This window comes from Vanellus vanellus (assembly GCF_965231255.1).
Source record: "Vanellus vanellus genome assembly, chromosome: 27".
NCBI classification, from domain to species: Eukaryota; Metazoa; Chordata; class Aves; order Charadriiformes; family Charadriidae; genus Vanellus; species Vanellus vanellus.
This window is the reverse complement of record NC_138932.1, coordinates 1,492,372-1,514,844: the sequence shown is the minus strand read 5'-3', so window position 1 is coordinate 1,514,844 and position 22,473 is coordinate 1,492,372. Positions and strand designations below refer to the sequence as shown.

The following is a 22,473-nucleotide window of genomic DNA, read 5'->3' as shown; positions in this document are numbered from 1 at the left end:
CGCCCCCGCCCTGTGCCCGCGGGGCAGGCGCCAGCTGGGGGTGCTCCCCCCGACACGCCGTTCAGCCCCCCCAAAACCCGCTTTTCTCCCTTAAATAGGGGGAAAAATCCCCCCCCCTCCAGCAGCAACCCCCTCCCCGGGGCCACAGCCCTGGGGGGTCTCCAGCCCTGGGGGCTCATCCTTGGGGTCCCATCGTTAGTGTCCCCATTCTTGGGGTCCCCAACTCCAGGGCATCCAACCATCGGGTCCCATCTTTGGGATCCCTCATCCCTGGGGTCACCATCCTTGAGGTCCCATCTTTGGGGTCCTGTCTTTGAGGTGGGGTCCCATCCTTGGTGTCTCCCTCCTTGGTGTCTCCATCTTTGGGGTCCCCATCTTTGGGATCCCCTCCTTGGGGTCCCCAACCACGGAGTCCCATCACTGGGGTCTCAGTCCTTGATGTCCCCATCTTTGGGGCCCCCAACCACAGGGTCCCAGCCTTGGAGTCTCCATCCTTGATGTCCCCAGCCATGGGGTCCCATCTTTGGGGCCTCCGTCCTTGGTATCTCCATCCTTGGTGTCCCCATCTTTGAGGTCCCCTCCTTAGGGTCCCAGCCTTGGTGTCCCCATCTTTGGAATCCCGTCCATGGGCTCCCCAACCATGGGGTCCCATCCTTGGAGTCTCCATCCTTGATGTCCCCAACCATGGAGTCCCATCTTTGGTGTCTCCATCCTTGGTGTCCCCAACCATGGGGTCCCATCTGTGGGGTCTCAGTCCTTGGTGTCTCCATCCTTGCTGTCCCCATCTTTGAGGTCCCCTCCTTAGGGTCCCAGCCTTGCTGTCCCCACCTATGGGGTCCCCATCCCGGGGGGCGGGGGGGGGGGTGGGGTGTCACTGCATGGGACCGTAGGGCCAGTTGAGGGTGGCTCCGGCCAGCAGCATGTCGCGGATGAGGGTCTCGATGGGGGTCTTGCCCACCAGGCGGCTGAAGAAGAGCTGCTGGATGCCGGGGGCGGAGACGCTGCGGAGGGCGGGCAGGCGCAGGAGGAGGCGGCCGAAGCGGCTGGGCTGGCTGGGGTGCTGCCGCCGCACGTGCTCCTCCAGCGCGCACTGCGACTTCTCCTGCAGGCCGGCCACCTGCCCCGGCTCCGACAGCCCCACCGCGTCTGCGCGCGCCGCGGGGGCGGGGGGGGGGGGGGGGAAACTGAGGCACGGCCCGCCACCCCCGCCCCTCTGGCCCCGCCCCCTCCGTTCCCTGCTCCCACCCTACTTAGCCCCACCCCCAGAAGCCCCGCCCAGACCGACCCATCATTCTTCTCACCTTACTCAGCCCCACCCACCCCCTTTAGCCCCGCCCATTCTGTCCCAGCCCATTCATTCCCTCCACACCCAGCCCCGCCCCCTTAGCCCCACCCCATTAAGACCCACCCCATTTAGCCACGCCCAGTCACCCCCAGCCTGTTCATTCCCTATGCACCCATTGACGCCCATGCCCCTGCGACCCCACCCCATTAAGCCCCGCCCCCTTGGAACCCCACCGCATTATGTCCCACCCCATTGAGCCACACCCCATTGAGCCACACCCAGCCACGCCCAGCCCATTCCTTCCCTGCGCTCCCATCGACACCCACCTCATTGGAACCCCACCCCAGTGGGACCCCACCCGCTTGGCACTCCACCCCGTTAAGCCCCACCTCCTTAAGCCCCACCCCGTTTAGCCACACCCCCCGTTTAGCCACACCCCCCCGTTTAACCACACCCCCAAACCCCTTCAAGCCCTGTACACCCGCCCCATTGCAACCCTCTCAAAACCCCACCCCCTCCGGCCCCACCCCACCAAGCCCCTCCCAGGAGGCCACGCCCCCTCCCAGGAGACCACGCCCCCTCCCCTGAAGCCACGCCCCCCCTCACCGGGGGAGAAGAGCGCCACGGCCTTGAGGCAGGCGTACTCGGCGGCGTCGACGCGCAGCGCCTTCAGCTTCTCCACCTGCTCCTGGAAGAGGCGGATGTGGTCCATGAAGGCCACCACGCGCTCGGCGGCCATGGGGGCGGCGTGGAGGCCGGCGGCGGCCAGCAAGGGGGCGGCGTGCACGGGCAAGGCCGCCTGCGCCGCGTTCAGCACGAAGAGCTCGCTCCAAGCCGCCCGCAGCAGGGCCACCTGGTCCGCCAGCGGCAAGTCCGGGAAGAAGGGGACGCCCTTGGCCCATTCGATGGCGCTGAAGAGGAGGCGGGCGGCCAGCTCGCAGATGCCCTCGATGGCCGCCACCCCGCCGGGCTGCAGGCACTGGGCGCCGTAGCGCGCCGGCGGGTACGGTTCGGCGCGCAGCAGTAAGGAGATGAAGCCGCTTAAGTAGCCACCGGGGCCACCGTAGGGGTCACCGGGGACCACCGGGTAGTGGCCGGGGCTGGCGGGGGCGGGGGGCAGGCGGCCCCGCTGCACCGCTGCGGAGGGGAGCGGGGGGTCAGCACCCGCTCCCCCCCACCCCCAAATCACCCCCTGTGTGTGTTGTTCCCCCCCCCATTCCCCGGGGACTGGGGGGCACCCGGGGGGTCCCCCCCACCCCACAGACTGTAAAAACCCCGTGGGTGCCCCCACCCGAGTTAAGGGGGGGGATGTGCCGCCCGGGATGGGGACAAATCCCACCCTGTGACACCCCCCCCCAGGGCTCATCCCCCTCCCCCCCCCCGGCTCTTCACCCATAAATTATGGCACATGGGATTTTGGGGGGAACCACGTGCTTTTGGGGGGGGACCCCCTTCTTGCATGGAGGCGGCGCCAACGAGGGGCTCCATGGAGACGCCAGGGGTGCCCCCACCCCCCCCAAAATACCACCACGAGGGGGGGGGACGACGACGACGACACACGACAGGAGCTCCCCCCTCTGCGTCCCACCCCTTGAGTTTTTTTACACTTTGGCCTTAAAAAAAAATCCCAAATTGGGGGTGTGGGGTTTGTTTTCCTTATCTCTTGGGGGCACCGTGCGGTGGGTGGGGGTCCGGTGTCCCCCTCCTCCTCCTCCTCCTCCCCGGTGCCCCCCCGCGGCGGGGCAGGCGCTGAGCCTAATGCGGCGTGACAGTGCCCGGTGTCAGCCGCCGGTCGGGATCGGGGGTCGCAGGGGAACCAACGGGGGGCTCAGGGGAATGGGGGGACCCCCAGACTGGGGTGTCAGAGAGGGGGGGGGTGTCTCGCCCCAGCCCTTGGGGTGTGCCCCACGCAGCATCGCCCCAGTGGTGTTTGCGGGGTGCAGCCCCCTCCTCGCCGCCCATGCAGCCCCCCCCCCCCCCGTGTGGCACCGTGACCCCCAAACCCCCTTTGTATCCCCCGCCCCCCTTCACATCACCCCAAAACCCCTTTTGCATCTCCCCAACCCCCTTCGCATCACCCCAAAAACCCCCAACCCCCTTCACATCACCCCAAAACCCCCTTCGCATCCCCCCAACCCCCTTCGCACCACCCCAAAACCCCCCAACCTCCTTTTCTCCCCCCCTAATTTGGGCAAAACTATCGCTTCAAACCACTGGGTGTGTCCTGGAAGGAAAAGAGCTTTTTTAGCCCCAAAACTGGTAATATTCAAGTAAATTAAATTTCAACACACATTTTCCCCCCCCCGAATGCTTTTCCATAGGTATCCGCAGCGTTTTCCCGCGCCCGGAGGTGCCGCATCCCGCGGCGGCTTCACGCACGTCACAGGGCCACCGGGAGCCCCCCCAAAAATCAGAGGGAAGAGGGGGTGCGGGAGGGACAGGGGATGGGGGGGGGGACGCTGCCGGGGGAACGATGCTGTGGGGGGGATCCACCGCGGCGGATCCCGGTGTTAAGCGGCTGCAGCGGATTGTGGCATTTGGGAATTGAAACAAAGATGAAAAAAAGGAAAGAAAAAAAAAGGAAAAAAAAAGAAAAGGGAAAAAAGGAAGAAGAAAAGAGGAGAAGAGGAGAAGAGGAGAAGAGGAGAAGAGGAGAAGAGGAGAAGAGGAGAAGAGGAGAAGAGGAGAAAGAAGAAAGAAGAAAGAAGAAAGAATGAAATAGGAAAAAAGGAAAAAAAGAAAAAAGGAAAAAGGAAAAAAGGAAAAAAGGAAAAAAGGAAAAAAGGAAAAAAGGAAAAAGGGAAAAAGGGAAAAAGGAAAAAAGGAAAAAGGAAAAAAGAGGAAAAAAGAGGAAAAAAGAGGAAAAAAAAAGAGGAAAAAAGAGGAAAAAAGAGGAAAAAAGAGGAAAAAAGAGGAAAAAAGAGGAAAAAGAAAAAAGGAACCAACCCCCCAAAGCCCAAATCTGACCCCAAAGGACGCGGCCGAGCGCGGGTTCTCCCGGGCAGGGACTCCGCCTGGAATGGGGTTATTCCCGGGGATTTAACCGCCGGCTCCGGCCGACGCAGCGGTGGACGTTGGCTACGGGGGAAGGAGGCGTCTCGCTGCCAAAATCCCCACTTCCTCCTCCCTCCGGCCATCCGACGGCCTTTTTTTGGGGGGAAGAAAGGGGAAAAGGGCAGGTGAGGTCTGTGCTGGGGTATTTCCTCCCCCCAATCCCGCTTCACCCACATCATTCCGCGCGTGCCGAGGCACCGAGGCCCCTTTCCCACCTCACCTGAATTTGGGCGATTTTATTTGGGGTTTTAATGCTAGAAAAGGGGAATTTCGGAGTTGTTTGTTTTTTGTTTTTTTTTCCTGCTAGAAAAGACCACTTTTGCATTTTGGGGGATTCTTTTTTTTTTTAATGCTAAAAAAGGCGACTTTCCATCGCTGTCGCCGAAGGACCAAACCCGTCGGCACCGACATGAGGGGCCGCGGAATAAATCAGGGGCCGTTCGAGCGGCCGAACCCGACCCGGGGCCCCGCCTGTAATTATTTATAAACGCTAAATTTATAAATTAAAACCTTAAATATAAATTTAAACCTTAAATATAAATAAAGCCCTTAAATATAAATAATGACACTCTTTCCCCAGGTCCTTATTCCAGCAGGGAGGATCCCAGCAGGGAGATTCGGCGCCGAGGTTTCGGCACGGCGGTAAAGCCGATACCCCGATGCGCCGTTTCGGGCTTGAAAACCCCTAAAAAAATATAATTAATCTCCTTTAAAGCTGCTTTTTGGGGAGGAGGAATAATAAAATCAGCCCAAAATGGGATGACGGGGCTGATCGGAGGCAGAGGCATACGGCACATCGAATGCGTTTTTAATCCCCGTCACACTAAATATTCCCCCTAATTACCTTCGGCTCTCCCGGATGATCCACCCCAAAAAGCCCAAATTTCTCATTTTTTACAGAATATACGTATTATTGCCCCCTAATCCCCGGGGGAGGGGGGGGTTAAGGGCTGTGGGTTACGGAGAACGGAGAAGAAAAGTCAATTGTCGCCGTGGCGGCGGCGCGCCGGACCCCTAAACTGAGCCCAAAAAGGGGAATTTTGAGCTGAAAATGGGCATTTATGGGATGTCATAATTCAGTGGAATAAAAAACGGTGTTTTCATAGCAGAGAAAAGCACTTCCCCCCCCCCAAAAAAATACCGATATTGGGGTTTTCCCCCAGAAGGTGAAGCCGGAGAGACGCAGGAGACCTCGATCGCTGCCGGGGGGTGACGCGGAATTTGGGGAGCCGAAACCGCGGGATGGGGGGATGGGGGGGGGGGAATTTCCTCCCCGATTTGGGGCCGTTGGCCCCGAAAGGCCGAGGGGCGGCGGGAGGGCAAAGGGCGAAGGGAAACCGCCAGAGGAGAAGGAGAGGAGTTTTCTCTTTCCCTTTTTCTTCCCCTTTCCCGCCCGCTTTCACTTTCTGCCTTTGACTTTCTCTCCCTTCGGCCGCTTCTTTCTCTTTCCTGTTCTTTTTTCTTTCCCTTTTTTCTTTTCTTTTTTTTTTTTTTTTTTGGTGTCTCTTCTTCGCTCTCGCCCCTTCTCACCTCTCTCTTCCTCTGTTGTCTTTCCCGCTCCGGCTCTCTCCCTCCCTCCCTCCTTTCCTTCCACACTTTCTCTTTTTCCTGCACTTTTCCCTCCTCTTTTTTCCCTCCCTTTCCCCTTCTTCCCTTTCCCTTTCCCTTTCCCTTTCATCTTCTCTTCCTCTTTTCCAACCCCTTTCCTTCCCATCTCCTCTCCCTCTTTCCCACCTTCTCACTTTCTTTCCCATCCCCTCTCCTTTTCCGTCCTTTCTCCCTCTTTTCCGTCCTCTCTCCTTCTTTCCCGCCCTCTGTCCTTTTTCACCCTCTCGCCTTTTACATCCCTTCTCCCTCTTTTACATCCCCTCTCCCTTTTTTCCACCCTCTCTCCTTTCCCACCCTCTCTCCTTTCCCATCCCCTCTCCCTCTCCGACTTCCCCCCACTTTCCCTCCCTTCACTTTCTCTCCCCTTCCCATCCCTTCCTTCTTCCCGACCTTCTCCCCCCTTATCCCCGACCCTCTCCTCTCCCCTCTCCTTCCCGACCCTCTCCCTACCTCTTCCACCCTCTCCTCCCCAACCTTCTCCCCTCTTCTCCTCGACCCTCTCCTCTTCCCTCCGGCACTCTCCCCACCTCCCCGACCTTCTCCGCTCTCATCCCCGACTCTCTCCTCACCTTCCCAACCTTCTCTCCTCTCCTCCCCGACCCTCTCCTCTCCTCCCCGACCCTCTCCGATCTGCATTCCTGACTTTCTCCCCCCCTCCCCTCCCCTCTCCTCTCCTCCCCGACCTTCTCCCCTCTCCCTCCCCGACCCCGTCCTCTCCTCCCCGACCCTCTCCGATCTCATTCCTGACTTTCTCCCCCCCCCTCCCCGACCCTCTCCCCCCCTCCCCGACCCTCTCCCCCCCTCCCCGCCCCTCTCCCCCACCTTCCCGCCGCATCCCCACGCGGAGGCACTTGCGGAGCCGGCAGTACTGGCACTGGTTGCGGTGGTGTTGGTCCACGGGGCAGTCGCGGCCCCCCCGGCAGCTGTAGGAGAGGTTGCGGCGTACGGAGCGTTTGAAGAAGCTTTTGCAGCCCTCGCAGGTGAACTGCCCGTAGTGTTTCCCGCTGGCCTTGTCCCCGCACACCAGGCAGTCCCCCGCCGCCCTCCCCGCAGCCTCCGGGCCGGCGGCGGCAGCAGGAGGAGGAGGAGGAGGAGGAGGAGGAGGAGGAAGAGGAGGCTCCGGCCACGGCCCCGCCGTCAGGGCCATGGCTGGGAGTGGGGGGTGGGGGGGTGACACACACACACACCCCCCGGGGGAAGGGGGTGTCTTGCGGGGAGGGATGGGGATGGAGGGGAAAGGGGAGTCAGAGGGGAGCCCGGGGGGGAGGGAGGGGGGAAGGAGACTCGAGATGGAAAGGGGGGGGTTGGGATGGAGAGGGGGGTCCGGGATGGAGAGAGGGGGGTCTAAGATGAAGAAGGGGATCCGGGATGGAGGGGGGGGGGGGTGTCTGGGATAAAGAAGGGGGTCCGGAATGGAATGGGGGGTCCGGGATTGAGTGGGAGGGGTCCGGGATGGAGAAGAAGGTCCGGGGATGGAGAGAGGGGTCTGGGATGGAGAGAGGGGAGTCCAGAAGGAAAAAAGGGGGTCGGGGGATGGAGGGGGGTGTGTGTGACCTGGGATGGAGAGGGGGAACCGGGGACGGAGAAGGCGGTCCGGGATCGAGGGAGGAGTCCGGGAATGGAGAAGGGGAATCCGGGGTGGGAAAGGAGCCCCGGGATGGAGAAGGGGGGTCTGGAGCAGGGAGCGCCCGGGCTGGGGGAAGAGTTCTTCCCCCCCCCCCCGGGAAGGGGGACCCCCGGGGCGGCGGAGCGCAGCGGGGCCGGAGGACCGGGGAAGGACGGAGTGGCGGCGGCGGCGGTGAAGGAGGAGGAGGAGGAGGAGGAGGAGGAGGAAGAGAAAAGTTAATTCTCCTCCTCCCCGAGGGGGCTGCCCGGCGCCGCGGGAGGCTCCGGGGGGGCCGGGCTAGCGGCGGCGGGGGGGGGGGGGGAGGTTGGCTACCGGGAGGGGGGGCGGCTCCCCGGGGAAGCGGGGTGTGTGTGTCGCGGTGGCGCGGGGCGGGTGGCGCTGTCCCTGTCCCAATCCCAGGAACCGGCCCGACCCTCCCCCGGGGAGGGACCGGCCGAGATGTGGGGGGGGGGACGCGGGGCCGTGGGCCGTGGACAGCCCGAGGGGGAGATGGGGGGGGGGCTGGTGGCCGCCCAGGGGTCTCCGTGCAACGGGGGGTGTGTGCAGGGACCTGAGTGTGCAACGGGGGGTGTGTGTGTGTGCAATGGGGGGGTGGGGGGTGTGGAATGGGGGGGGGGGGCGCAGTTGGAGGGTGTGTGTAGGGACCCGAGTGTGCAACGTGTGTGTGTGTGCGTGTGTACACGCGTGGAGAGATCCGAGCGTGCACCGTGCGTGTACAGCGGGCCCCGTGCTCCGGCTGTGCCCAGCGCCGTGCACACGCGTGTCCGCGTCTCTGTGTGTCCGCGTCTCTGTCCCCACGCGTGTCCCCACCCGGGTCACGTGGCGCCGCCGCCAACGCCTGCCCGTCTGCGCCCCGCCGCGCTATATAAGGGCATATGTGGGCGGGGCTTGAGGCCGAGGGAGGGGCGGAGAGTCGCAGCCAATCATAAAGAGGCGAGGCGGGGAGGGGGGCGTGGCCCAGGCTGCGGGGAGGGCGAGGCTTAGAGGGGGCGCGGCCTTCAGAGATAGGGGGCGGAGCTTGGGTGGTGGGTGGGGTTAGGGCCGGGCGGGTCCCCGGGGATGGGGACAGGGGCTCCAGGGCCACGCCCCCGGGGAGAGGGGACAGGGATGGTGACGGGGACAGGCATGGGGACAGGGACAGGGGGCGCAGGGCCATGTCCCCAGTGAAGGGGACAGGGATGGGGACAGGGTCCCGGGGCCTTGTCCCCAGGGGGCAGCAGGGTCAGGGTTGGGGACAGGGGACAAGGAACCAGAAGGGAACACGGCTCCGGCCGCCCCCCCGGTGCCCACCGTGTCCCGGGTGTCCCCCGGGGCGGGGGGTGTGTGTGACAACACCCGGGGGGGGGGTTGGGACGTACCGGCAGCGGGCGGGTGGGCCGCAAGGCCTTCTGGAGTCGTAGTTCTGTGGGGGAACGGCGGGTGGGCCGCAAAGCCTGCTGGGAGCTGTAGTTCCGCCGGAAGCGGTCACGTGACAGGAAGGGGCGGGGGGACGCCGTCTCCCAGAGTGCTCAGCGGCGGAGCGGAGCCGGAGCGGCGCCGGGGTGAGGGCCGGGGGGGGGGCGGGAGAGGTTTGGGGGTGTCCCCCGGCATTGCACGCGGCGGGAGTGGGGGTTTGGGGGTCCCCCAACATCGTACGCGGGGGGGGGGGAGGTTTGGGGGTCCCCATCGCACCCGGGGGGGCGTGGGGGGGGGTTGGGGTGCTGGGGGGGGTCAGGCCCTTCTCTCCCTGCGCCCCCTCTCCCGTGAGGTGGGGGAGGCTCCGGACGGGGCTCCCCCCCAAAGGCCGAGGTCACCTCTGGGCTTTGCACTGCCCCGTGTGTGTCCCCCACCTCATGTCACCCCCGGTTTTGGGGGCTGGTCTGCACAGCCCCCCCCCCCATGCATCCCCCCCCCCTTCCTGCCACCCCTGCTTATGGGGTGTGGTCCTGCAGAGCCCCCCCAAATCCACCCCTCCCCCTCCTGTCATCCCCATAAATGGAGCCTGACCCCCAAACTCATCACACTTAGCCCCCCCCATGGAACGCCCCAATCCATTTCCAGGGTCTGAGTCTGCAGGGCCCCCCAAACTCACCCCCCTTCCTCCTGCCACCCCTATAAATGGGGTCTGGTTCTGCAGAGCCCCCCCCAAATCATCGCCCTTAACCAGCCCCCCCCCCCCCCCCAATCCCCCCATTTCCAGGGTCTGATCCTTCAGGATCCCCACAAACAACCCCCCCCTCCTGCCACCCCCATAAATGGGGTCTGGTCCTGCAGAGCCCCCCCAGTCCTCCCCCATTTCCAGGGTCTGAGCCTTCAAGGCCCCCCCCCAAATTCACCCCCCTCCTCCTGCCACCCCCATAAATGGGGTCTGACCCTGCGGACATCCCAGCCCCCCAGAACCCCCCTAAAATCATCGCCCTCTCTCTCCTTTGCAGCCCCCCCCCATTTCTCTGCATGCGGGGTCCCCTCCTGGCGGCCACTGGCCGGGGGCTACGGGCCATGGGTGACGGTGGCCCCCTGGCCCGCGCCATCCGCGCCAAGCTGGACGCGGCCCTGCAGCCCACCCACCTCCAGGTGCTGGACGAAAGCCCCCGCCACGGCGGCCCCCCCGGAGCCGAAACCCACTTCGCGGTGGTGGTGGTGAGCGGGCGCTTCACCGGGCTGTCCCCGCTGCAGCGGCATCGCCTGGTGCACGCCGCCCTTCGCGCCGAGCTGGCCGGACCCCTGCACGCCCTCGCCATCGTCGCCAGGACCCCCCAACAATGGCAGAGCGACCCCCGCGTCCCCCCCCGACCCCCGTGTTTGGGGGGGTCCAAACACGAACACCGCGGGGACGGCGATTCGCACGGGGATCAGTGATGGCAGCGCTGGGTGTGTCCCCCCTCGACGGCGCCACCGCGGCAGCGATGGACCCCAAATTATGAGGGGGGGGGAGCAAAAATATTGGGGTGACCCCCCCCCCCACATTGCCCCCAGCCACCCCATGGGTCCCACCCCCCACCACAACCTCTCCCTGCTCCCACTTTGCAGGGGGGAGGCAATATGGGGGGAGGATTTTGGGGGTGTCCCCGTCGTCATCTTCCCCCCCCAATTTAATTTTTAAATGGCTTCACCGTCTGGGGGACGTCCCCCACCCCCTCCACCCCACCCCCCAAAAATAAACGCTCCCCCGGGAGCAGCTTGGAAACGGCAACTGAATCCTCCTTCTGCGCCGGGAAGGGCAATTTTGGGTCGTTTTGGGTGATTGGGGGGGTGGGGGGGGGTGTTGGCTTTTTTCTGGTAGTTTTGATGAGTTTTTTGGTTGTTTTTTTTTTGTTTTTGTTTAATTAATTTACAAACATCTAAAAACTACAGCACAGCACGACTGCGTACGGACAGCGCTTGGGGGGGCGCACCCCCCAAAAGGACCAGCTACACCGAAGGGGGGGTCGGGGGGGGGGGGGGACAGGAGGAGAAGGAGATGAAGCACACGCCGCTCGATCGCTTAGAGATGGGGGGGGGGCTGCTCACGAGGCTGGGGGGGGCTGCCCTAAGTATTTTGGGGGGGGCTGCCCTAAATATTAGGGGGGGGCTGCCCTAAATATTTGGGGGGGGGGGCTGCCCGGGATGTTGGGGGGCTGTCGGGGGCCTCTGAAGTGCTTTTGCATAGACCAACATTTCCCATTCCATACTGGGGACCGACCCGGGGGGGGACACAGCTCTGGGACACCCCCCCCACCCCCCCCGTACCCCGTTTTTCCTTTATATTTGGGGGGGGGAGTGTCCCGGTGCCACTTTGTGCTTTGCAAACCGCTGGTGGTTTTGTGCTCTGGGCTGGGGGGGGGTGGGGGGTGGGTAAGGGGATTCTGGGGGGGGAAGGGGGTGTAGGGGGGGGAAGGGGGTGCGGGGACCACCCTGACACCCCCCCCCCCCCCCAGCACCCCTAAGAAAGAAAAAAATAATTAAATGGCAGTTTTGGGACTCTTCTTCCCCCACCCCCTGCACCCCAAAATCAGCGGAAGGGCTGGCGGCACCCCGGGGGGCGCGGGGGGGGCGGCTGCACCCCAAAGTGACGGGCGCCCCACGGCGTCCTGTGCTTTACGTAGGTGGCACCCGAAAATGCTGTGACACGCACATCCCTCCCCCCCCCCCCCCGAGGGGTTCTGCAGCACCCCGCCATGCCCTGCACCCCCAAAAGGGCGGCGCACCCTGAGGAGCGCACCCCAGAGGGCTCAGCACCCCAAAATACCCCGCACACCAAAGGGATGTGTGCCCCAAAGGGCTGAGCACCCCAAAATGATGTGCACCCCCCAAAAGAGTTGAGCATCCCAAAGGGCTGAGCACCCCAAAGGGTTGTGCACCCCAAAATGTGGGGCACCCCAAAGGGCTGAGCACCCCGAGGAGTGCATCCCAAAGGGCTGAGCACCCCAAAAGGATGTGCACCCCGACATGCTCTGCACCCCAAAGGGCTGAGCACCCCAATATGCCATGAACCCCCACATATTGTGCGCCCCGAAGGGTTGAGCACCCCAAAAGGTGGAGCACCCCGACATGCCGTGCACCCCAAAGGCCTCTGCACCCCAAAGGGCTGTGCACCCCAAAATGCCCCAAAGGGCTGTGCACCCCCCAGGGTCCCGCACCCCAATACTCCCCGCACCCCAACATGCCACGCGCCCCCAAGACGAGGCGCGTGCCCGGGTGCCCTGTGCCCCCCCCCCCCCCCCCCCCGGGGGTCCTGCACCCCAAAAGGCCGTTAACACCCCCCGATCCTCCCGGGGTGCAGCTGGGGACCCCCCCCCAAATTCACCCTACGCAGCGCCGGGCACTGTCCTTACGGATGGGGAAACTGAGGCACGGAGCTACTGCTGCCCCCCCCCCCCCCCCGCTGTGCTGAGGATGGAGCCTTCATCCTCCTCCTCCTCCCCGGCCCAGCATGGGGGTGCTGGGGGGGGGGCTTGGGGGGGGGGGGGGCACAGGGCTTTTCCCACCCCCCCACAATGCTGATACCCCCCACAGCCCCCCCAGGAACGAGCAGCTATTCACAGAGGGGGTGACACCGAGAAAAGAAATGGGGGAAGGGGGGGTTTGGGGGGGGGGAATTTTGGGGGGAGGGGGGGATTTCTTGGGGGGGGGGGGGGGCAAGTGCAAATGAAAAAGATCCCAAATGCTCCAAGAAGACGTTTCACAGTGTCTAACGAGACTAAGCCCCCCCTGGGAAGGGGGGAGGGGGGGGATTTTTGGGGTGTGGGGAGATGATAGTGGGAATTTTGTTGGGTTTTTTTTTGGGGGGGGGAGGGGGGTGTCACTGCAAGACTTGGCCGCGGGTTTCGGGCAGTTTGAGGGCGAGGGAGCTGCCGAGGGCCAGAGCGGCGGAGGCCAAGAGGATGGGGACGGCTTTGGTGATGCCCACGAAGGAGGTGAAGATGCTGATGCCCAACACGGCCGCCAGTTTGCACAGCGCGTTCAGGAACCCGAAGGCCGTCGTCCTGTCGGGGGGTTGTTTGGGGGGGGGGGGGGACGGACGACAAAGGGGGTGGGTGGTATCGGGGGTGGTGGACCCCCCCCAAGCCCCAAAAGGAGAGGTTCTGGTCCGCAACGCCCGGGGGGCACCCCGCAAACTCGCCTGCGGCAGCGGGCAGTGCCCCGAAAACCTTCCAGCCAGCACCCCAAAACCCCCTACCTGGCACCCCACGCATGGCACCCGGCACCCCAAAACCTTCTACCCGGCACCCGGCACCCCAAAACCTCGTACCCACCACCCCATGCATGGCTCCTGGCACCCAACACCCCAAAACCTTCTAGCCAGCACCCGGCACCCCAGAACCTTGTACCCAGCACCCCCAAATCTGGCACCCAGCACCCCATGCCTTGCACCCGGCACCCCAAAAACCTTGTACCCAGTGCCCCACAACTGGCACACAGCACCCCCAAAAATCTTGTACCCACCACCCCATGCATGTCACCCGGCACCCAGCACCCCAAAACCTTCTACCCAGCACCCCACCACTGGCACCCCAAAAAACTCTGTACCTGCCACCCCACGCATGGTACCCGGCACCCAGCGCCCCAAAAATCTTCTCCCCGGCACCCCACGCATGGCACCTGGCACCCCAAAACCTTGTACCCAGCACCCCAAAATCCCTGTACCCAGCACCTGGCACCCCAGATCTGGCACCCAGCACCCAAAACCTCACAGCTGGTACCCAAAACCTCACCCCCAGCACCCAAAACATCACATCTGGTACCCAGAACATCATGCCCAGCACCCCGAACATCAGACCTGGCACCCAGAACCTCACATCTGGTAGCCAGAACCTCCCAGCTGGCACCCAGAACCTCACACCTGGCACCCAAATCCTCACATTTGGCACCCAAACCCTCACATCTGGTAGCCAGAACATCACACCCAGCACCCAGAACATCAGACCCAGCACCCAAACCCTCAGACCTGGCACCCCGAACCTCACCCCACCCCACCAGCACCCGGCGCCCCCCGCACCTCTTGTCGGAGGGGTAGAGCTCCACGGTGAGCACGTCGAGGGCGTTCCAGGAGGCGATGCTGACGCCGCCGAAGAGGCAGAGCAGCGCGATCATGGCCGACTCGCTGTTGCCGAAGGAGAGGAAGAAGCAGCTGACGCAGGACATCACGCTGGAGCCGGCTGCGGTGGGACAGGAGGGGACACGTCAGGGCCGGGGGGAGCAGGGACCGGCGTCCCCCACCCCCGCCGCGTCGGGGAGGGGAAACTGAGGCAGAGAGCGGTTTGGGTTGGAAGGGACCGTTGAAGGCCACCGAGGCCTCCCACCAGCCCAGGTTGCTCCAAGCCACATCCAACGTGGTCTTGACCACCTCCAGTGGGGCAACCAACGTCTCCTCTGGGCAAGCTGGGTTGGTGTCTCCCCAGCCTCAGCGTAACAGATCTCTTGGGCGATGCCCACCCAGCATCCGGAGGCGGCCGATCTTGTCCATGAGGAGAGCGGAGACGATGTTGCCGGGGAGGACGGCCAAAGTGCCCAAGAAGCTGACGAAGTAGATCATGTAGGCGTTGTTGTCGTCGCTGAAGTCCAGCTGGCAGCCCTCCTTGTTGTGCAGGAAGGTGCTGTTGACCACCCGGCTGTTGATGAACTTGTACTCAAAGAGATCTGTCGGGACGGAGAAGACATTTGGTGGGGTCAACCCCACCTTCCCCCCTCCTCTGTGTCCCCCTCGCAACTTTGGGGACCGGCCTGACCCGTGTTGTAGAAGACGGTGGAGATGAAGGTGCAGTTCTTGAAGAAGGTGTTGCTGGAGGTGATGTCCTCGAAGTAGCACTCCTCGAAGAGGGAGTCCTCGAACGTCACCGACTTCATCTTCAGGCCGATGAACCTGGGGGGGGTGGGGTGGGGCGGGGGGCCGGGGGGAGAGCTCAGGTCATCACCATCCGCTCGTGCGCTGAGTGGGCCCGGCCTCAGCGCCACCCCCCGGCACGCACTTGTCGTTGAAGTACTCGCCGCCCTGGTGGATCTGGTTCTCCAGGGTGAAGTTGAAGGTGAAGTGCCGCACCTTCTCGCGGGTGAAGAGTTTGGTGCGGGAGGCGTACTCGATGTTCTGCAGGTGCTTGATCATGTCCGGGAACCACACCGTCAGCCCGTAGTAACTGCGGGGACAGCGGGGCTGAGCGCGGGCACCGTGACGCCCATCCCATCCCATCCCATCCCATCCCGGTGCTGCCCGTCCCATCCCAGTGCTGCCAGTCCCACCCCAGTCCCCTCTCAGTGCTGCCCATCCCATCCCATCCCATCCCATTCCATCCCATCCCATCCCATCCCATCCCATCCCATCCCATCCCATCCCATCCCCATCCCCACCCCATCCCATCCCATCCCATCCCATCCCATCCCATCCCATCCCATCCCATCCCATCCCCATCCCATCCCATCCCATCCCCATCCCCACCCCATCCCATCCCATCCCATCCCCATCCCATCCCATCCCATCCCATCCCCATCCCCATCCCCATCCCCATCCCATCCCATCCCCATCCCCATCCCCATCCCATCCCATCCCATCCCCATCCCAGTCCTGCCAGTCCCATCCCAGTCCCCTCCCAGTGCTGCCAGTCCCATCCCTCTCCCCCCCGGGGATCTGCCCGGCTCTGGCCACGCCGTGGGGTGACGGCACCCCCGGGCTGTCCCCGTCATGGTCCCACCTGAAGGACATGGTGAACCACACGGCCATCATCATCAGCGTCACCCGGCGGTATTCGGGCGCGAAGCACTGCTGGAAGTTACTCCAGACCTACGGGGGGGGACACGGGACACGAGGGGTGACGAGGGGACACGGCGGGGAGCGGGTCCCCCCCGGAGCGGGGTCCGACCTCACCTGCTGCGAGAGGTTGAGGAATCGCACGAGCCAACGCCGGTACCACGTGCCGGTGTCCGACTGGATCTCGATGAGTTCGTCCTCCCGCTTGATGGTCTTGATGTGGGTGACCTGCGGAGCATGGGGGGGGCGGAGGGGACAATTTGGGGACGCCGGGAAGCCCAAGCTCCGCCACGGCTCCCAGGCGAGACCCGTCCCCACCTCGTGCCTCAGTTTCCCCACCCGCTAAAGCCGGGCTGACCCCCTCCCCGCAGTGCTTTTCCCGGAGGGGGGAATTCGCTCCTCCAGGAGTGCTCCCCCCGGGGCTGCTGGGCACCCGGAGCCCTGGGGCAGGGTGGGGTGGGGGACACCTTACCGAGAAGACCCTCTCGGGGTGGCCCTTGGCCCTCATGTTGGTGTCGTGGACCTGCTTCAGCACCATCCAGGCCTCGTCGTGTTTGCCGTTCTGCAACGCCAGAGCCCGGGCTCGCCCCGGCACCAATCCTGCCCCCGGCCCACCGCCCGCCACCCGCTGCCTGGGTGTCCCCCCCCACATCTTCATCAACTCCTCAGGGTCCCACCACCCACTTGGGGGGTCCCAGTTGGGTCTCCCCCATCTCCACCGCCCAATTGGGTGTCCCACTGGGTCCTGCCACCCAATTTGGGGGTCCCTGTGTGGGTCCCCCCTTCTCCATCACCCACTCAGGGTCACTGCTGGGGTCCCACTGCCCACCTGGGGGTCCCTGCCCAGTTCCCCCCATCTCCACCAACCACTTGGTGGTCCCCATTTGGGTCTCTCCATCTCCATCACCCACTTGGGGTCCCTGCCTGGGTCCTGCCACCCAGTTTGGGGGTCCATGCCTGGGTCCCCCCTTCTCCACCACCCACTCGGACTCCCCACGGACGTCCCACCACCCACCTGGGGGTCCCTGCCCGGGTCCCCCATCTCTGCCACCAGCTCAGGGTCCCTCCCCAGCGCCCCCCCAGGCTCCCTGCTCGCACCCCCCCAGCAGGATACAGCCCCCCCATCCCCGCCCCCCCCCAGCTCCGCTCACCTCCAGGAAGAAGCGGGGGCTCTCGGGCATGGTGGTGAGCGCCCCGATGGCGAAGACCGAGGGGAAGGCGCAGACCAGGACGAAGACCCTCCAGCTGTGGAACTGGTACGCGGAGCCCATCTGGAAGCTCCAACCTACGGAGAGGGGACGGGACCCGGCGGTGACGCTGAGACCCACCAAACTCACCGCCTCATCCGGCACCGGGGGGGGCTCTTACCGTAGTGGGGGATGATGGCCCACGCCATGGCGGAGGCGTAGATGCCCCCGATCATCCAGAACATGCAGAGCCAACTCAGGTGCTCCCCCCGCTTCTCCTGCGCCAGGAACTCCGAGAAGTAGGAGAAGACGATGGGGATGGAGCCGCCGATGCTGGGGGGGGGGCGGAGGGGCAGAACGGTGGCGTCACCGCACAACGGCGTCACCGTCCCCACCGCCGCCCCCAGTTTTGGGGGGGTTTGGCTGCTCGACCCCCCCACCCCCCACCCCCCGGCGGTGCCGTGTGTGTGTGTGACCCCCCCTTACCCCACGCCCGAGAGGAGGCGGCAGAAGAGGAAGGTGCCGTAGCCTTGGACGAAGGAGGAGAAGAAGGCGAAGACGCTGTTGACGGAGAGGGAGATGAGGAGGCACTGCCTTCGGCCCAGGCGGTCGGCCAGCCCGCCCCACAGGAAGGCGCCCACCATCATGCCCAGGTACACGATGAGCCCTGAGGAGGGGGGGGGACACACACACACAGGGTGCCATCAGTCCCGGGGGGGGGACGGGGACACCCCGAGTCACCCGCTGGAGGGTGACGGCGATGGGGGCAGTGGGTTGGGGTGGGGGTGATGGGGTGATGGTGACCCCCCCACTGCCCCGAGCTGAGCGCGGTAAGGACACCCGCGTCCCCTCGCAGGGATGGGGGGGGGACACCCCATGTATGAATTGGGGGGGGGGCACCTGGGTTGAATTGGGACACCTGGGTTGTCCCCCCTGTCCTGCTCAGGGACCACGGGATGGGGGGGCTGAGATGTCCCCCCCACTCTGCATCCCCCCCCCCCACACTCCTGCCCTGAGTTTGCCAGGTCTCAGCGAGGGGGGAGGGCAGCGGAGGGGCCGGGGGGGGGGCTCAGGCTGCAGCGGGCACCGCAGGGAAGGGGGGAGCGCGCCGCAGCGCGGCCAACGCAGCCCCCCCCAGAACCCGCTGGCAGCGTTATCAGCACCCCCCGACAGGAGGGATGGGGGGCTCTGCCTTGGCCCCCCACCACCCCCCGGGCCCAGCTGCAGCGGGGAGATAAGGCGGGGGGCTGCGGGGCTGGGGGGGACCGTGTCCCTCCTCCTGGCCCCCCACATCCCACTCCGCAGCTCCATCCCCCCCCATATCCTCACGGCCCCCCATATCTTCTTATATCTACCCCACACTCCCTGTGGTCCCACCTCCCCCTGTGCCTCTCTGACCCCCACGTGTCCCCACGCTCCCCCGTGTCCCCTCCTGTCCCTCCACGTCCCCACAGCCCCCCGGGCCCCCCACGTCCCCCAACGTCCCTCTGTCTGCTCATGTTCTCCCACGTCCCCAACCGCTTCTCTCTCCCCACGTCTCCCCTTGTCCCTCTGTCCCTCCTGCGTCCCCCCATACCCTCTGTGTCCCTCCATAGCCCCATCTGCTCATGTCCCCCCATACATCCCTCATCTTCCGGTGCTGCTCCATGTCCCCCCCGTCCCCCCAAATCCCGTGTCCCTCCATGTCCCTCTACCTGCTCATGTCCCCCATCCCCTCCGTGTCCCTCCATCTCCCCATCTGCTCCTGTGCCCCAAATCTCATGTTCCTCTGTGTCCCTCCATCTCCCCATCTGCTCACGTCCCCCAAATCCCGTGTCCCTCCGTGTCCCTCTACCTGCTCCTGTCCCCCCCATGTCTCCCCTCCTCCCCCGTCTCCCAGCGCCCCCCCGCGTCCCCCCACCCCCTCCTCACCCAGCATGCCCTTGTTGGAGTCGGAGAGGCACATGTCCTTCTCGGCGCTGGGCAGGACGAAGCCCACCACGAAGACCTCCACGCCGTCGGCCATGAGGGCCAGTCCCAGGACGAAGTAGAGGGTCCACTGGAAGCGGCCGTGGCCGCACTCCTGCAGGATGAGCTCGTACTGCTGCGCCAGCTCCTCCTTGTCCTTCCGCCGCTGTCCCTCGCTGTCATCGAAGGCGCCGACGGCCGCCTCGCCCCCCAGCCGCTCCCCGCTTTTCATCGAGTCGTGCCGGGGGATGCCCTGGTACTCGCCCTCGTAGATCTCGTCCTCCTCGTCGTGCCCCTCGGTGGCGTCGCTGGAAGCCCCCTCCTCTTCGTTGGCCCCCTCGCCCCCCCGGTAGTAGCCGTCCTGGGGCGGGTAGTCTTCGTCATCCTCCTCTTCCTCGAAGCGGGAGTAGGAGCGCTTGGTGTACTCGTCCTGCATGCGGTCCATGCCCTTGCTCACCTTCTTGGCCGCGTGTTTCTTCACCTCCTTGGCGATGTCCTTGGCGCCCCGGATGAACGCCGTCCGGTCTCGGAAGCTCTCGTCCATGGCGGCGGTGGGCTCGGCCGGGCCACCGGCACGGAGAGAGGGAGGGGGGGGTCTCTGCGTCGGGGGCTGCGCCCTCACGCCCGGGCAGAGCGGTGGGATGTGGGGAGACGGGGGACGGCGCTACCCATCCGCGTGGCACCGGCGGGAAGGGGACGGACACCCCAGACGCCGGCCCGGACCTGAAGAGCCCCAGACAGGAAGAGGGACTGGTTTAGGGTGGGAATGGCCATGTCCCACCTCACCCCAGGCTCTGCGCCGCTCTGAGCCCCCTCCCCCCCCTCCATTTCAGATGGAAACAGGAGGATTTGGGGCACCCCATTGCAAAGCCGCCCAACCCCACCTGCCCACCCCGGGACCCCGCTGTCCCCGAGGGGGGACCCACCTCTGTCCCCCAACTTGGACCCACGGTGGGGACCCCAGAAGTGACGGAGCCCCACAGGGAGCAGGAGGGTCCCACAGCCCCTCCATCCCCCCCCAGGGCCGCACAGGGCCCCCCCGGCCATGGAGCCCCCCTCGTCCCCACTGATGCCCCCCCCCACCCCCCGCCCCATTGAAGGAAAGGGCCGCGCCATCCCCTCAATGGGGCCGGGAAGGTGCGGCCGGGCCAAGGACCAATGAGCGTCGGGGGGCGTGGCCACCCCACCGGCATCAATGGGGCCACGGAGGCGTGGCCCAGGCGCTCAGCCAATGAGCTTCAGGGGGTGTGGCCACGCAGATGCATCTCTCCCCCCCACCCCAACCCCAGCGCAGCGCTGGGCAGAGGGGGGACACAGTGATGGGGACCCCACTGGGGTGGCGCAGGTGACCCCAGCAGGACACGGGGGGACCCCACGGTGGGGGGGGGACCCGGCGACGGCATGGGACGGGGGACACCCCCTGCTCATCCCTGGGGGAGGGAACACACACACACAAATCACAGCACCCCAATGCTGGGGTCCAATCCGGATCGGGCCTTCCCGCGTCCATCCCCCGTAAGGGGGGACACCAAGGGGACAGAGGACATGGGACACCGGGGGGGGGACCCCGCTGCTCCCCAGTCCACCCACCCAGGATTGCAAGTCACCACCAAAACCTGGGCCAGCAGCAGGCCTGGAACAGCCCCCTCCCCCCCCAAATTTTCTCGGGAAGTGGGATGGGGGGACAGCGAAGGGACCACCCCGAGGACACAGCGGTCCGCCAAACCCCCCCAGGCTCCCCCAGTGCTGCGTGTGGGTGCTGTGGGTCGGGGGGGTGGTGGAGGGGGGGGTCTCAAGGAGGCAGTTTGGGGTGGGGGGGTGGGAGGGTCCCTCAGAGGGGTCCCGGCTTGGCCAACGGTGACCGGGTGACGCGTTGGCGGCGTCACCGGCTGCGGTGGCAGAGCGGGCGCCGGGGGACCACGTGTGCTGTGTCGGGGCAGAGCCTTCCAGAAGGGATTTGGCCGACGGTGTGACACCCCCACCCCCCCAAAAAAAGGGCTATTTTTACGTCTGGCCGCGGGCAGGCGCGGACGGCGAGGCGGGAGTTGAGCCGCAGGGAGAGGGACGCAGCCGTCCCCGAGCCACGCCACGATGGGGGACGCTAAAATTAGCCCTTCCCAAATAGCCGGGGCTGTGGGCAATGCCCCCCCCCCCGGGAGCCCAGCAGGGACATGGGGACAACGCGGTGGCGGTGCTGCAGCACGGCACGGCACGGCACGGCCTGCCCCCCCCCCCCCCCAAATTTCTGAATGAAGCCCAGTGGGTGCTGATAAGCAGCATAAAATCACCAATACCCCCACTGCCATCGCCCCCCCGCCCTGTCCCCATCCCGGGGACCCTCCCCCGGACCCCCCCTCCTGGGATTAAAAGCCGTCGGCACCCATGGGTGCTGGACGGAACCGATTCCCGGCCAAGGTCATTTGGCTCCAGCCGGGCTGGGGGCTCCCCACGGTGCCCCCCACGGCGGCCGCGCCGCGGGACGCCGTTATACGGACCGTGATGTTATAGGAGACCGGGCGAAAGGAAGAAGGGAGCGGAAAAAGGCCGTATCCCCGCTGGGGATGAGGACAGGCCGGGGAGCAAGGTCACAGTGCGGCTCGGGGATGGGGAAGCTGCTCCGGCCGAGCCGGGGGGGGGGGACGACACACGGATGCCGCGAGCGGCCCGAGCGGACGCTGCGCCTGAGCCACGGCTGCTTTTGGGATGAGGGGTTTGAGTTCAGCAGGAAGGCAGAAATCCCACAGGGGTTCCCTATGCGCAGGAGCTGGACTTTGAGGGGGGGTTGGGGGGGTGTCCCCAAAAACGCTCTTCTGGTTGCAAAAATTGCCCCACCGGCCCCATCCTGGCGCGAGCCCGAAGCGTCACCGCCGGCCCCGGCCAAGGTTATCGCCCGCTGGACCCGTCTCCTCCTGCCCTGCCTCCGACCTGCACACCCCCACCCGCCCCACCGTTGGGGGGGGGGGGGGGATATCCCACATTAGGGCTCCTCTGGGCCCGTGTCGTGTCATGTCGCGTCCGTCCCCCCCCCCGCAGCCCCCATCCTTTTTGCATTATGGCAAGAACATGGCGACAAGGGGGGGGGGGGGGGGAGAAGAGTTTTAAATCGCCTGTGCCCAAGGTCATCCTTCAGCAACCCCCCCCCCCCACCACCACCTCCCCCCCCCCCCCAAATCCTGCCGGTACCACCGGGAGAAACGGCCGTCCCTGCGACAAAACCCCAAACCCCCACCGGGCAGAGGGACCCCCGGCCCTACGACCACCGACGACGACGACGGGGAGGGATGACAAGAGGCTGTTAAACGCGCAGGGAAAAACACGGAGCGAGGCTGGAGGCGAGCTTTTCCAGGACAAAATGGCCACACCAAGTGGAAAGGAGAAGCCGAACCCCCAATCCATCAGCCGGCGGCTCCGAGGATGCTCATTAAAACCAGCGGGGTGATGAGGAGGAGGAGGTGGGGGGGAATCTGCCTTTTAAAAGGCATTTATTCCATCTCCTTACCTGTTTCAGCCCTCTCGCTCTGCTCTGGCCCTCCTTTCGGCGACTTGCCTCCCGCGCCGGGTGGCA

The 22,473-nt window shown here is 65.2% G+C and overlaps 3 protein-coding genes across 3 annotated transcripts; 1 reads left to right on the top strand and 2 right to left on the bottom strand.

Annotated features, from left to right (window-relative positions):
* Positions 1 to 844: 844 nt before the first annotated feature.
* Positions 845 to 7,094, bottom strand: LOC309681941 (nuclear receptor subfamily 2 group F member 5-like; the record flags this gene model as incomplete). The annotated part of the gene is made up of 3 exons (XM_082495923.1): positions 845 to 1,146; positions 1,892 to 2,422; positions 6,770 to 7,094. 3 exons carry the CDS (start codon positions 7,092 to 7,094, stop codon positions 872 to 874), a joined length of 1,131 nt encoding a protein of 376 aa, XP_082352049.1. The 3' UTR covers positions 845 to 871.
* Positions 7,095 to 9,087: 1,993 nt separating this feature from the next.
* On the top strand, positions 9,088 to 10,737 carry BOLA1 (bolA family member 1). Its single transcript, XM_082495981.1, has 2 exons — positions 9,088 to 9,115; positions 9,989 to 10,737. The coding sequence occupies exon 2, from the start codon at positions 10,008 to 10,010 to the stop codon at positions 10,410 to 10,412; it is 405 nt and encodes a 134-aa protein (XP_082352107.1). The 5' UTR covers positions 9,088 to 9,115; positions 9,989 to 10,007; the 3' UTR covers positions 10,413 to 10,737.
* A 2,097-nt stretch (positions 10,738 to 12,834) lies between these two features.
* On the bottom strand, positions 12,835 to 19,452 carry SV2A (synaptic vesicle glycoprotein 2A; the record flags this gene model as incomplete). Its single annotated transcript, XM_082496230.1, has 12 exons — positions 12,835 to 13,018; positions 14,032 to 14,191; positions 14,469 to 14,672; positions 14,762 to 14,895; positions 15,002 to 15,166; positions 15,719 to 15,807; positions 15,892 to 16,002; positions 16,247 to 16,336; positions 16,926 to 17,059; positions 17,143 to 17,294; positions 17,448 to 17,628; positions 18,873 to 19,452. 12 exons carry the CDS (start codon positions 19,450 to 19,452, stop codon positions 12,835 to 12,837), a joined length of 2,184 nt encoding a protein of 727 aa, XP_082352356.1.
* Positions 19,453 to 22,473: the final 3,021 nt, after the last annotated feature.

What these genes read in the sequence shown, in the direction of transcription:
- BOLA1 (XM_082495981.1), top strand. Translation starts at nt 10,008, where the DNA reads ATGCGGGGTCCCCTCCTGGCGGCCACTGGCCGGGGGCTACGGGCCATG.